General features: G+C 32.2%; 1 protein-coding gene across 37 annotated transcripts in view; it reads right to left on the reverse strand.

Moving 5' to 3' along the window:
- The window catches only part of LOC109387559 (regulating synaptic membrane exocytosis protein 1), a 203,876-nt gene that overhangs the window by 158,397 nt on the left and 32,969 nt on the right, over positions 1 to 12,510 (reverse strand). For all 37 annotated transcript variants that reach the window (XM_019651575.1, XM_019651565.1, XM_019651572.1 and 34 more), the window contains 2 exons: positions 1,797 to 1,864; positions 1,130 to 1,240 (listed from right to left, as the gene is read on the reverse strand). In XM_019651575.1, the coding sequence (XP_019507120.1) occupies positions 1,130 to 1,240; positions 1,797 to 1,864 (179 nt within the window). The remainder of the gene's footprint in view (positions 1 to 1,129; positions 1,241 to 1,796; positions 1,865 to 12,510) is intronic.

Raw genomic sequence — 12,510 nt, forward strand, 5'->3', positions numbered from 1 at the left:
AGGAATTCAAACCAAGGCCAGGCCACTTTTCAGAAGCAATTTACCATGGTCAAAGAGTAATCCCCTAAATTCATGTCTGCTATTGACCATCTGAATGACCTCCTCATTTGAAATATATGTGTCCCAATCTCTCAAAGTCTGAATTATATTACTGAATATTTAACACTTTCATTCAGCTTTTCCACTGTAACTAAAATGTATCTGAAAGTTCCTAAGTTAATTTTTTTCCAATGCAGGGGTTACAAATGTGTCATTAAGTAGGAGAGGCATTCTCAAAGGTTGAGGTTGATCCGCAGTTCTTAGCGATGTGCCCATTATTGGAGGTGATCAGAGTTATCTCATAGCAAGAGAACTTAATGCTAATAATCAATAAAGTGAAACCACTAAGTACATTAAGTGAAAAAAAAATTTGGATGAACTGTCAATGGTTTTGAAGAGGTCAAACTATCACACAACTGTATTACAATCTCTTGATAAATAATTTTGAAGCCACATTTTTAAGTGTTTCTCTAAGTTTCCGAAAGCAAATAAAACAATGTGATTTGATACACATACACATGTTCACACATAATAAAACAAAATGTGTATATATATGTTCTTACAATAAAATATAATCTTTTATAATTTATTATTTTTCATTATCTCTGCTAGAAGTCAATTAATATTCTTAAAAGATAGTTTACTTTTTTGGTATTATCATAAATTCTATTTCACTTAGGAAACCATCTCTTCACTGATGTTTTATGTTTCTTGGCAAAATTATAATAAAATTATGTAGCCCACATTATCTAACTTGACTACCATCCATTAAAACTTTTCTGATGTAAAAATTGCCCTTGAACTTCATATCCAGAGAAAAAATATTTAGTTTTCCTATATTTCCTATATTGCAGTTTCCTAACATAGCTATATGCTATATTAATAAACATAGTTTTAAAATATTAATCCAGAAAAAAAATGAAAACTAAAACTACTATAAGACATCAATACATTCACAAGATACAGTCACTAGAAAGGCTTTATTTGGAAAGGAGAGGAAGCTATTTAAAAATCATTGTCAGAAACTTTGATGAACCCAGTCCACACTGTAACTCAGCCTGTAAGAAATTTTTTAAACCAGCATACTTACTTTCAGACCCAGTAATGCACCTGATTCTTTGGGCATGGTTGTTCTCTTGTTAAGAATAACACGTCCAATTAATCGGTCTCCCTCTTTAGATGGTTGCCACGTTACAGGATGCTGTTAAAACATGAGTAAATTTAAAGAACATAAGTTGTGTTCTACCATGATGTGATTTCCTCAGTAAAGACACTCTAGAGGGAACTTTTGATTTTGGTGGGCTCTATTCATGGCTTATAACAATTTTCATTTACAACCAGCTATATTTTATTTGCAGTAGACACTTATTATACTAAGTAGTTCTAAAAGTAGTCAGCAACTAAGTACATCCCTAAAAAATAGTTGATATGAAATTAATTGAAATTTTATATATTTGCTTATATAAAGAAAACCGATTCTGTATTTTGAGTTGTTAATGTTGATATCATTAACCAAAAAATATCTCATTTTCATATAATCATTATTTAATAATTGTTTTTTACTTAATTTAAAATTTGCTATAACTATTGTGATAACTTTTTTTTATTCAAAACTGTTTTAAATGAAATCAATATTTACTCTCATAAAATGTATAATGGGGCAGAATGAGATTACAATCCATCACATATCAGGCAAAGGGCAATGAACAGCACACATTTTCCCTAAACTCCAAACGCTAACATCTCAGAAAGCTTACCGAACTAATTGGTGATGTTTCCCGGCTATGCCACGTGGCAGGATCCAACCAGTAATAATCCAAATCACCTGCACAATAGAAAAAAAAAAAAGAAAGAAAACTTTAATGCTTTAAAGTGGAGAATGCTTTAATCACTTTAAATATGACTTCTTCAATCTATAAAGTAAAGGGTTATGAATATCATATTACTGAGTGTGTACATCCCAGAATGATACACACTGCACTGCAAAGGCTACGACCTGAATCCTTGGAATGAATGTGTGTTACAAACGCACTTCAGACTATGGGCAACTTTCCTTTTCCTCTCATAAATCAGGTTAGAAACACACATAAAAAGTACAGAAAGTACTGGGTTAATATACCTTACTGCTCCTCAAATGCCTATCCATACCAAGGTACAGCCTGCCATCTAGTGATACTGGCTAAAATTTTATTCACTGAACCAGGAGAAGTGTTAAAACTTAAAAGTCTCCCTTTCTACTCGTCTGAATTATATCATATTTTTCAAAATTATTCTCTGGCCTGTATCCTCTTACCTCATCAGTTGAAAAACAGGACACAAACTTTTAGGACATGGTGTTAAGTAATTAAATATGAAGAATAACTTTTAGCAAAAGAGTGCATATAGATGACAGAATATTCAATTTTACGAAAGCCATAAAAAAATACTTTTGAAATCCTAACTTTGTAAACATGAATTCATGAACCTTTCTTTTTTTTTTTTGGCTTAAAAATATAATGCTAAAGAAAGCATCTGAGGAAAAAAAAAACAATTAATGGAAAGCAGCAGTGCTTTCTGGATTTACATAGGAGGAAAGGACACAGTGGGTAACCCATGTGTGAAAATGACCTTTTACATTTTATATATCAGATTAAGTCAATGAAAATTTTTCTCCCTATGGATCTTGAAAGAAAAAAAAAAGAGAGAATTAGTAAAGCATGCAGCTAACAGTGAGATGGCTAGCTGACTTGGGAAAATATGTTTGGCTGATACCTGTGAAGGTCATAAGACTTTTTATGTAGGTGACAGGCATGGCAAATATCAACACTATAAAAGAAACGTAATAGACAATAAAAAATTTAAATATGCCGGCATAAAAATCCATACATTTCAATTCTTTAGTAGCTGTTCCCTTTTGCTTTTATGTAATTTCTTAGAAGGGTTCATTGAGAAGGTTATACAGGCTACAATAAATGCAAAAATATTCTTCAAATATGTCATGTAGATAACAGTAGTATATTCTGTGAAGGGGTGACTATTAGAAATTGCATTAGCAGAAACTATATTCTGTTAAAATTTACTCTACATGGAGTTCATGTCCTCTCAAAATCATACACTTTAAAATGTAACCATGACTTGGTGCCAATGGTTATAGATGTTTAATCTTCTACTGGACCACCTCAGTTAACGGAATATAAAAAAGTTTGTAAAAGGAAAGATTTTTTTCTCCTGTATTTTTACTATTTATAATATCCATGTGCTTATTTTTAAAGCTGCTGTGTCTTTAGTATTGTCACCATTCCTGCTGAAAAAAACTATTTATAATAATAATAAAATTAAAATTATTAAGAAGTGACTACAAATGTTCAAAAGATTATTCAATTCATAAAGCTTTCTTCCCCAAATTTCATATACATGTAAGAAAGCCTGATGACTTCTTAAGCGCTGATTCATTTTGAAATACTGTGACAAAAATAAAACCCTTGGGATAAAATCAGTAATTAATTTGAAAGCTGCTTTGGGAAGTCTTTGAGGTTAAAAAAAAAAAAGACAAAAATTCATCCTATTTGAAAGACTTCAAGAAAACAAAGATTATTGTGTCCTTCAATAACTTGACTTAGATCTTAAAACCTATACACCTTGGAATCCTTTTCTGGCTTATGACCCAGTTCCTCATATGGTGGATAGACCCTGTGTTTCACTCAATTTGTTCTAAGTAAGTCTAGATATACACATCTGGTGAATGCTGTACAAAAAGGGCTCCTGATATGTAAAGAACCCAAAGCTGATGTTTCTGGTGTATTTTGGTGATGAAACCAAGCACATTTTACTATGAAAAAACTGCTTTCAGGCAATGCTATGCTATCATCTCTAAGCTTCGTAGGCTAATGGACTTGAGCAGAGATGGGATGTATATACTTTGCCAGGTGATTCCATGTGCAGCCAGCACTAATTCTTACATTATCCTGACAGTGGCAATATGGATGCTATAGATTTTGCAGCTTTAAACAATTTCCCCCCCAATTTTGGACATAGATAGTATTGTAGGTATCTACTTAAATTGCTAATAAATGTAAATGTAAAAATGCATTCAATATTTTAATATACAATTACACTTCATTCACATTCTAAACAGTTTCTAAAAGCTTTATTATCACTAATTTCATTATCACTCATTAAAATATAATTTTTTGATTAAAGACTTTTAAAAAATAAATTCTAAAATCTAAATATGTACTTTTAAGCTATTTTTCTTCTTTTCATGTAATTACTAAATCTTAAAGATATTATTGACTTTTTAAGTCCTCTAATTTGTCTTTATAAGTCACATTTCTCTATTATTAATAGAATAAGCAACACTAAACAAACTTCCTCTTAAGTATTCAGACTCTAGTATTTCATTAATATAAAACATTTTCATTGATTATTTTTCTAATAGGTGATTAAAGATATTGATTTCAAGTGGCAGGGCAACAAAATGATAAATTAATGGTATTTGCTTATTGAATTAATACAAAAACATTTGGTTCTAATGTTCAATATAATTAAAAAGGAATAAATGTACTGGTATCACAAACTTAGATCCAGGGAATATATAAGATGCTTGAGTCTACTGAAATGGCTCAAGTTCATACATAGCCAAGTTTAATGAGATGCTATAATTTTAAGCATTATTTTTTGTGAAGAATTTAAAAACAGACTTTTATCCTGTCCCTTGTGGAAAAAAACGGTTAAACTTAATAAAAAATCACACAACTTTCATTGTACAAATAAAAGTCAGTCAAATGACATGTGAGCCTTCTGTAAAGAGAACTAACTTTTTGTAAACCCAGGTCATTATGATTAGAGTATGTAACAAGACATAAACATGCATCTCTATGATTTAAAATTCTGTATCTTACGATGCCTAATGTCAAAGCACATGGATTCTAATAGGACCAGTCAAAGGCAAAAAAAAAAAAAAAACATCCTAAATAACACAGATGCATGGTTGAGTATAGATGAGTATATGAAATTTATATGAAGAAAACCATAACTCTAATCTCATACACTGCATATCTAACAATTTACATGACGGTTACACTTGACAAAGTGAAATGTTCATCTAATGTGCAGGTAGTAAAGGAAAGCTTATCTACACCAAAGCCTTAAAGTATTAGAAAATGTGGACTTCTTTATCTTGAGGAGAAATACACAGTATATTTTTAACATCATTATAATGAATGGTGATTAAAGATGAGACTGAAACTAATTACAAAATTGACTGACAGTAACTCTGCCCAATTCCAAATATATATTCATAATTGTGATACTTATCTCAAAAAAAATAAATTGTCCTTCCTATATAATAGATTGCCATTCAAAAAGATTATAAAACTCACAGACCAAAAATCAGACAAATCACCCTTCGCAGAGATTTCCTATACCACTAAAGTGTTTTCCTCTTTTATTTGTGTTTATCCTCTACAGCAGGAGGATATTATTGTGTTGGAACTAAATATGATTAAATAAATCCTAATCTACTTTATTAGAGCACAGTACACAAATTAAAACACTGGGCAAAAATATGTTTAGTGAATGTCTGTATGCAGTGCATGCACAAAAACCAACTCAATTCTAAGAACGGGTTTTTAATTTCAGACAAATAATTTAATTACTTTGAGTCAGGTATTTTTAACACCAAGTACCATTCTCAGCTCACATGAGTTAATAATATTGTTTTGGTTATAATGTGACCAAAACATTTATACATTTTAACTCACTTTAATATTTTACAAAGACATTCTTTTCAAAGACAGTAACTGAAATCCAAAATCTAAGAACTGAGATAAAAATCTTAATTTCTGATAAATATAATGAAAATACCATTTTAAAATAATTTCCTCACATTTTACAAGTCTATTTTTGATAATTTTATGTCTACAAAAGGTAAGTGTGTCCACTCCCACCCTAAATTATATATAATAGTGGAGCTAACATTGGAATAAATCAGCAATAATTTGCTATGCAGCAAAGTCCTAGAAGGCCTAATTCTACCTAAACTAGAGATAAGAAACAAAATTGTTTAATAGGACTTACTTTCTAGGCATTAAAATAAAATGGGAAGATATGCTTGTTAAATTGAATCATTAATCATATAATCTGTGAGATATTAAGGCCTATAAATACTGCAATGTGTACCAATGCAAAACCATGAATGTCTGTCTATGTTCTTACAGTACAGTAAAAATATTGGTGCTCAAACACGCTTTGGTGATTTCATTCAAATTCCACAACAATGTTCACTCCACAATTTGATGTTAAATGCTCCATAATTAAATAACAGATTTGTGTCCCTTGAGTGCAAGTTCCGAGGCAGGGCTAGAGGCATCTCCAAATCAAGGGTCTGCAGCAAGAACCGCTTCAGTAATTCTAAATAGCTTAAATTCCAGATTCTGGTTTAGGCCCAGGATACAACACACACAAAGTGTCATTCCTTGGAAGAATTGTTATTCCCAGCCCTTAGGTATTCGTTAGAGTGGCAGTTCTCTAAATGCATGTTAGAAATTTCACTTTCAAAATTCCCCTTTGTTCATAATGTGCTCTGCTTCTATCATAGAACCAACAACATCACTCTCCCTTCCTCTCTGTTATATAAATCTGAAGGTTCAAGTAAATGCATCAACTATTATTGACAAAGTTAATGAAGTACCAAAGATGTTTGTATTCAGAAATTATTTATACTCAATAGAACCGTCAGAGTTGAACTACCTCTACAGAGAGATTAAACATTTGCTTGAGGGCCTGTGATGCCATCTCTGTGTTTTATAATTTTGCGGCACAGGAAAGGTGGCTAAGTAGCTGATCTACAAAAGGAGGATTTCATTAACATATTGGGCAGAGGTGGTACTTTTCGGGTTATATGTGTTGTCTGGTGAAGTTGAAAGCTAATTTTTGGAATGCAAACCCTACCACCACACAATTCTACAAAGCAGTTATATGGAACTCAGAATCAACATTTTTGACTGAATTCTGAACTCAGTCATTTATATAAGCCCTCAGCTTTGGAGGTAATAGCTCCTATAACATTGCATTGTTCTTTCAGGGGAAGGATGAGATAATGTACATGCAACTGCTTTATAAACTATAAAGCACCACAAAAATGCGAGCTGTCATTAAAGTCCAAAAATGTCTACTAAAAGTTATTTCCAATAATAATACTGATAAGCATTTCCTTCAATTCTACTGCCATGTAAAAATTAAGAAAAGGTACTTCTTTGTACCCCACAGTTTACTTATTTGAAACCTTGAATAATGAGAGAACAGCACTATATTTTCTCTATTAACAGCAGTTTATATTATCTGATATTTATAATTACATTGATTTTCATCAACCACAAAAAAACAGCTATTGTGCGAAAAACAGCATTGTGCTAGAAGTTGGAGACTTGTGGTTCTACTCCTAACTCTGCTGTATTAGGTGCATTATCTTGATAATAGCCCATCATTTCTATAAATTTATCAGCCTTTGTAAAATGAGGATAATGCCAATTTCTCGCAAGTCTCATGAGGGTTAAATGCGATAGGCCAGCTTTGTATATCATAAAAGGCTTTAGAAATAGATTTTATTGTATAATTACATAATTGAGATTAGAAATATGAAATCACTGTGTTAGTGATACAATTTATAGTTGAATAGCTACCATAATATAGGTAAAAAAAAATCAGTAATCTTTGTAAAATATGCCTTGAAATAAATGATCTTCGAAAAATTTTAAAGTCACTTTGTTTATAAAAATTATTAATTGGCCTGGTATATACCAGATGCTCAAGTGCTCAGAATGAATGAATATTTCTTTAATTCCAATTGTTAAAGGATGGGGAAAAGGGCCATTACGCACAGAAACAGTAACAGAAATCTTCCTGCTAATTTCTGCAAAGCCAGTGGGAATCTAAGGCATTAAGAATATTGGTTGATACTTTTATAGTCAAGCAATTTATACATTAAAATGCATACAGATTAACTCCTGACCAAAAATATCTGGACTGTAAAGTAATTAATTTGGTCAGCTGGCATGATGTATCCTTAATCTAAATATAAGCACTTTGGTCACTTTTTTCTTTATATGGTATTTTTATGTAGGAGAACAAAAGACATATGGTGTATAAACTAAATATTTGAGACTGAATTTCTCCAACTCATGAAACAAGTTGGCTATTTTGTTGCTTTGTATATTTTTTTCTAATGACTGAATATAGCCCTAAAACTGTTTCCTTGAAATCAGCTTCTATTACTCCCTAAAATTTATCTGGTATAGACATTAGTTATGGAATACATTTTACTATTTATATTCTAATGTGTTCTAAGTGTTCTAACTTCTTAAGATTTCTTTTTCTTAGTTTATATTCCTAACAAAATAATCTAAATAAGAACAAGATTGATGATCTTAAGAAAACAACTATAAGTTTAAGTATGTAATAGAGTCACCCTGGATACCTGGAAAATGGGGCTTTAGGAGAGCACAGAAAATTTTGTAGATTTATGTTAAATAGCATAAACAACATATAAAGCTATTTAAGATGGTAAACGTTACCCATCAGATTAATTTTTCCTATTTTGAAAGTTACCTAAATTTAAATTTTTCAGACTTTTAGAGTTCGGAAACACTCAAAACACCATGATGCTCAGTTACATCTTTATTCTTTACCTCTGCTCTGACCCGATGCTACAGGCCTCAGAAGTTGATTAATGAAAGATTCTGGAAGTTCTGAACACCAACAAAAAACCACACACACACACACACACACACACACACACACACACACACACACACACGCCTTTGTGCCTTAGAATAATAAAATAAGGATATATTCATGGTTTTCAGGAAATCTAGACCAGACTGTATTTATCTGTATTAAATGACAACAAAAATATATCTGAAGTGAAGTCTAAGATCATCGACAGGGCAACAAAATCTCCACATATAATAGTTTAGATAGGAATAAATTTGATGCGTAAATATGGTTTGAGGCCTAATGCCTGATGAATTTCTTCCCCAGAATCTAAATACCAGAATAAATAAAGTACCCTGAATAGCAAGTCACAAAATTAACCATCTTAGGGAAACTTTTTTCTTTCTTCCACACAATGACGCTTCATAAATAAGAATTTGGGAAGTGCTGCACACAGGAGGTATTTGACTGCAACTTTCCAACTGACCAGGCTTCCACATTGACACTGAGTATTCCATTCACGTGGGAGAACAGGTTGTCACGTGCAAAGCCCCGGAATAACCAGCCAGGAAACCCTGTGGAAAAAATCGGGGTTTACTTGTTTTCATTGTTTGGGGACTGGATGTTAACCACAGGTTTAAGAAATTGTAGTGCTGGGCAAGTTCACAGCAGATAATATAAGAAAGCACTCTAGATGTAAATATCTTTGAAAAAGGAAAATGTTAGTCTTTATCCAGACCTCACGCCCAGGCAATGCTAGCAAGACAGTATTAATTTGCAAGAATAATTCTGAATGTCAAATCAATTCCTACCTTCCTCTACATCCAAAGACATGGAAATGAAAAATACGGCGATCGATGCACTCTCATGGTTCTAGTGACACATATAACAACAATAACAGTCAAATGGTAATCAAGATGAATTTAAGGGTATACAGAGAAAAATGGGAGGACTTATGATGGATTGATACTGCTTATAATTTTAAAAAAATATATGTTAAGTTATAAAATAGTAGAAAATTTATTCTAACAAACATTCTTTGGTAATATAAAGAGACGTTTTAAGACCAGAGCTTCATCAAAGCAAGTAACTCTAAATGTTGTTATTTTTCCTTTCTTTTTTGTTTTATTTTGTTTTTTGTTTTTGTCTTTGTTTTTATCTTGACTTTGCAAACAAATTATTTACAGACATATTAGAGGGTTTCTTTTTATTAAGTTGGAAATTCCTTGGCTGGCAGTGGGATATCGCTATGGATAGAAATTTGGAGAACATTTTATGCCTCAACATTCTTCTAGAGAAAAATGATAACTATCCACATTCATAAACCTTTATAATTATAGCCATCGGAAAGTAGGTTGCAGAACACTGCAAGGTCACTGGTCTAGAAAATCTGCCGCAGTGCAAAAGTGGTCAAGCTGTATAAAAGCATGTCCTTTTAACTGTGCTCCAACTCCATATGATAGAAGATAATTCAAGGAAGAAAAAGCACAAAAGGAAATGGAGGGGGAAAAGTAATAGTCACAAATGCATACAGATAGCACATACACTTACTATAAAGCAAACGAAGCTAAGGGTGGTCAAAGATTGACCTAATGACTCAAGAATGGGATTCTCTTCCAGAGTTCCACACTAGTTAAGGCATGCACAAATTTTTCTAAAACTAGGTTTCCATTATAATAATTTCTAAATATCTTCATCTAAAATTTGCATAATGAAAACTGTTGTTTTAAAAAATCAGTAAGTCTCGCAGGCCTACATCTAAAGTTTTCAACATGGTTTCTTGGTTTGGTCATGGGTGCTCTCTCGAGAAGACTCAGCAAGCAGGGCAATCCGATGCCCCCTGTGCCTGGCTGATTAAATCAGGGACAATTACTTAGCTGTACTGAACTACCCTAGGCACACTTCACAGACTATATATTTTTGAATACAATGTTCTTTAATATTTTTTGAAATGTTTAACTTGAAGCAATAATATCTATAGAAGTGTTTGTGTGGAACATGCAGTAAATCAATTTAGATCTTCTAAAATCTAACTCTGAATTAATCCAGACCATCAGAAACCATGCACCTGGACTACACTAGTTTTTCACACAGCCTCTTTCCTCTTACAGCTCCTACAGCTCCTTGTTTTATTAGGTTGTCAGAAAAGTCATGACGTATTTTTTCAGTTTTTTGTTGCAAAAATGCGTCATGACTATTCCAACAACCCAATATATTGTTCTTCGCCATATCACTATCGGGATCATGGTGATGGCATTACCCATATTATGTAGATCACGCTTCTGCTGCTACCTTCTCTGTGAAACTACACAGAAGAAACTTCTCTCTGGTGTCAGTACCAGGAAAAACTAGTGTGGACTTACACAAGTAGTTTATTTTTATGTTAGGGAAGCTGTACATTTTGTAACTGACACAACTTTTCTCAGAGCACGTGTGTTAGAATGTTATGGTTAAATCTGTAACCTAATTTTCTATCCTATTCTTCCTCATTAGTCTTATCTACACATTTTTTAACTTATTTCAAATGGCTATCGTTTTACATTTGGTAGTGACCTAAAGTCATTTTTGATATTAAGGTAGATTAAAGCAGAAGTTAAAATAAAATTATATGAATGAATATGCACAAAATGTAATATAGTTATTGTAATTGTTTTTAGTAGAATATAGATTTTTTTCCTTTCATCAATCTCAAAATATCTTTGATGCAATAAATAAATAAATAAATAAATAAATCCCCAAAAACTTAAAAATGCAATTGATGTACAGGTGTTAGCTTATCCATAGCTTAAACAGCAGACAGTTAATAGCAAATTATCTTAGCCTATTTGGGAATCTTGCAAAAGAATGGAAAGCAAGTGAAAAAGGCTTCGTGTCTAGCAAAAACGAGTGTCACAAATCTGAGCTCCTAGACTTTAGTCCTTCAAAAACCCAGTGGGCCTTCACTCAGAATTTTACAGTCACAGTCATGAGTTTCTCTGTTATTCAACCCTACAGGACTAGTGAAGATGCACACTGCTACATGGAAAAGAGCAAATACAGACAAGCACATTGACAGCAGTAAGGATTCACAAGGAAGGGCACAAGGAAATTAAAACAAAACAAAACAACCAATCAAACAAATGGGTTATGTGTGTACCTCTCCTCAACATTGATACTGTGAGTAGCTCTGTGAATGTGCTAACAGGCATCATAATAACTGATGCTAAAACAATAGCCACTGGGCAACAACTTAAAAAAATTACTTTATGTCCATGAACACTGAATATAAAACTGAAAGCAACAAATGAACAAGACAAACAAACAAATAAAAACTCATAAACACAAACAACAGTTTAGTGGTTACCAGATGGCAAGAGGGGAGGGAGGTAGTAGTAGAGGGTAAAGGGGGTCAAATATATGGTGATAAAAGGAATACTGACTTTGGATGATAAGCACGCAATGCAATATCATAGAGTTGCACTTGAAATCTATATAAATTTACTAACCCATGTCACCTCAATTAATTCAATAAAATTTTAAAAATGATGGAGATCAAAAATTTCAATCTTACTGACAGTGCGTAGGGATGATGCTTATAAGATTGTGCCAGCAACTTCATTTTAAAGTTCTGCTTTCAATTGTTATAAATTTTCTCCAAAAAAATTTACTTTATGGAACATAAATTTATATAATAGCTGGGTGAAATCCCCTTTTTGGCCTTCCTGGTTTAAAACAAAACAAAACAAATGGTAAAGTAATGTACAATTCTTATAAGAAAGGTTTAAATCAAAATAATGTAAA

The sequence above is a fragment of the Hipposideros armiger genome, unplaced genomic scaffold (assembly GCF_001890085.2).
Source record: "Hipposideros armiger isolate ML-2016 unplaced genomic scaffold, ASM189008v1 scaffold_162, whole genome shotgun sequence".
NCBI lineage: Eukaryota > Metazoa > Chordata > Mammalia > Chiroptera > Hipposideridae > Hipposideros > Hipposideros armiger.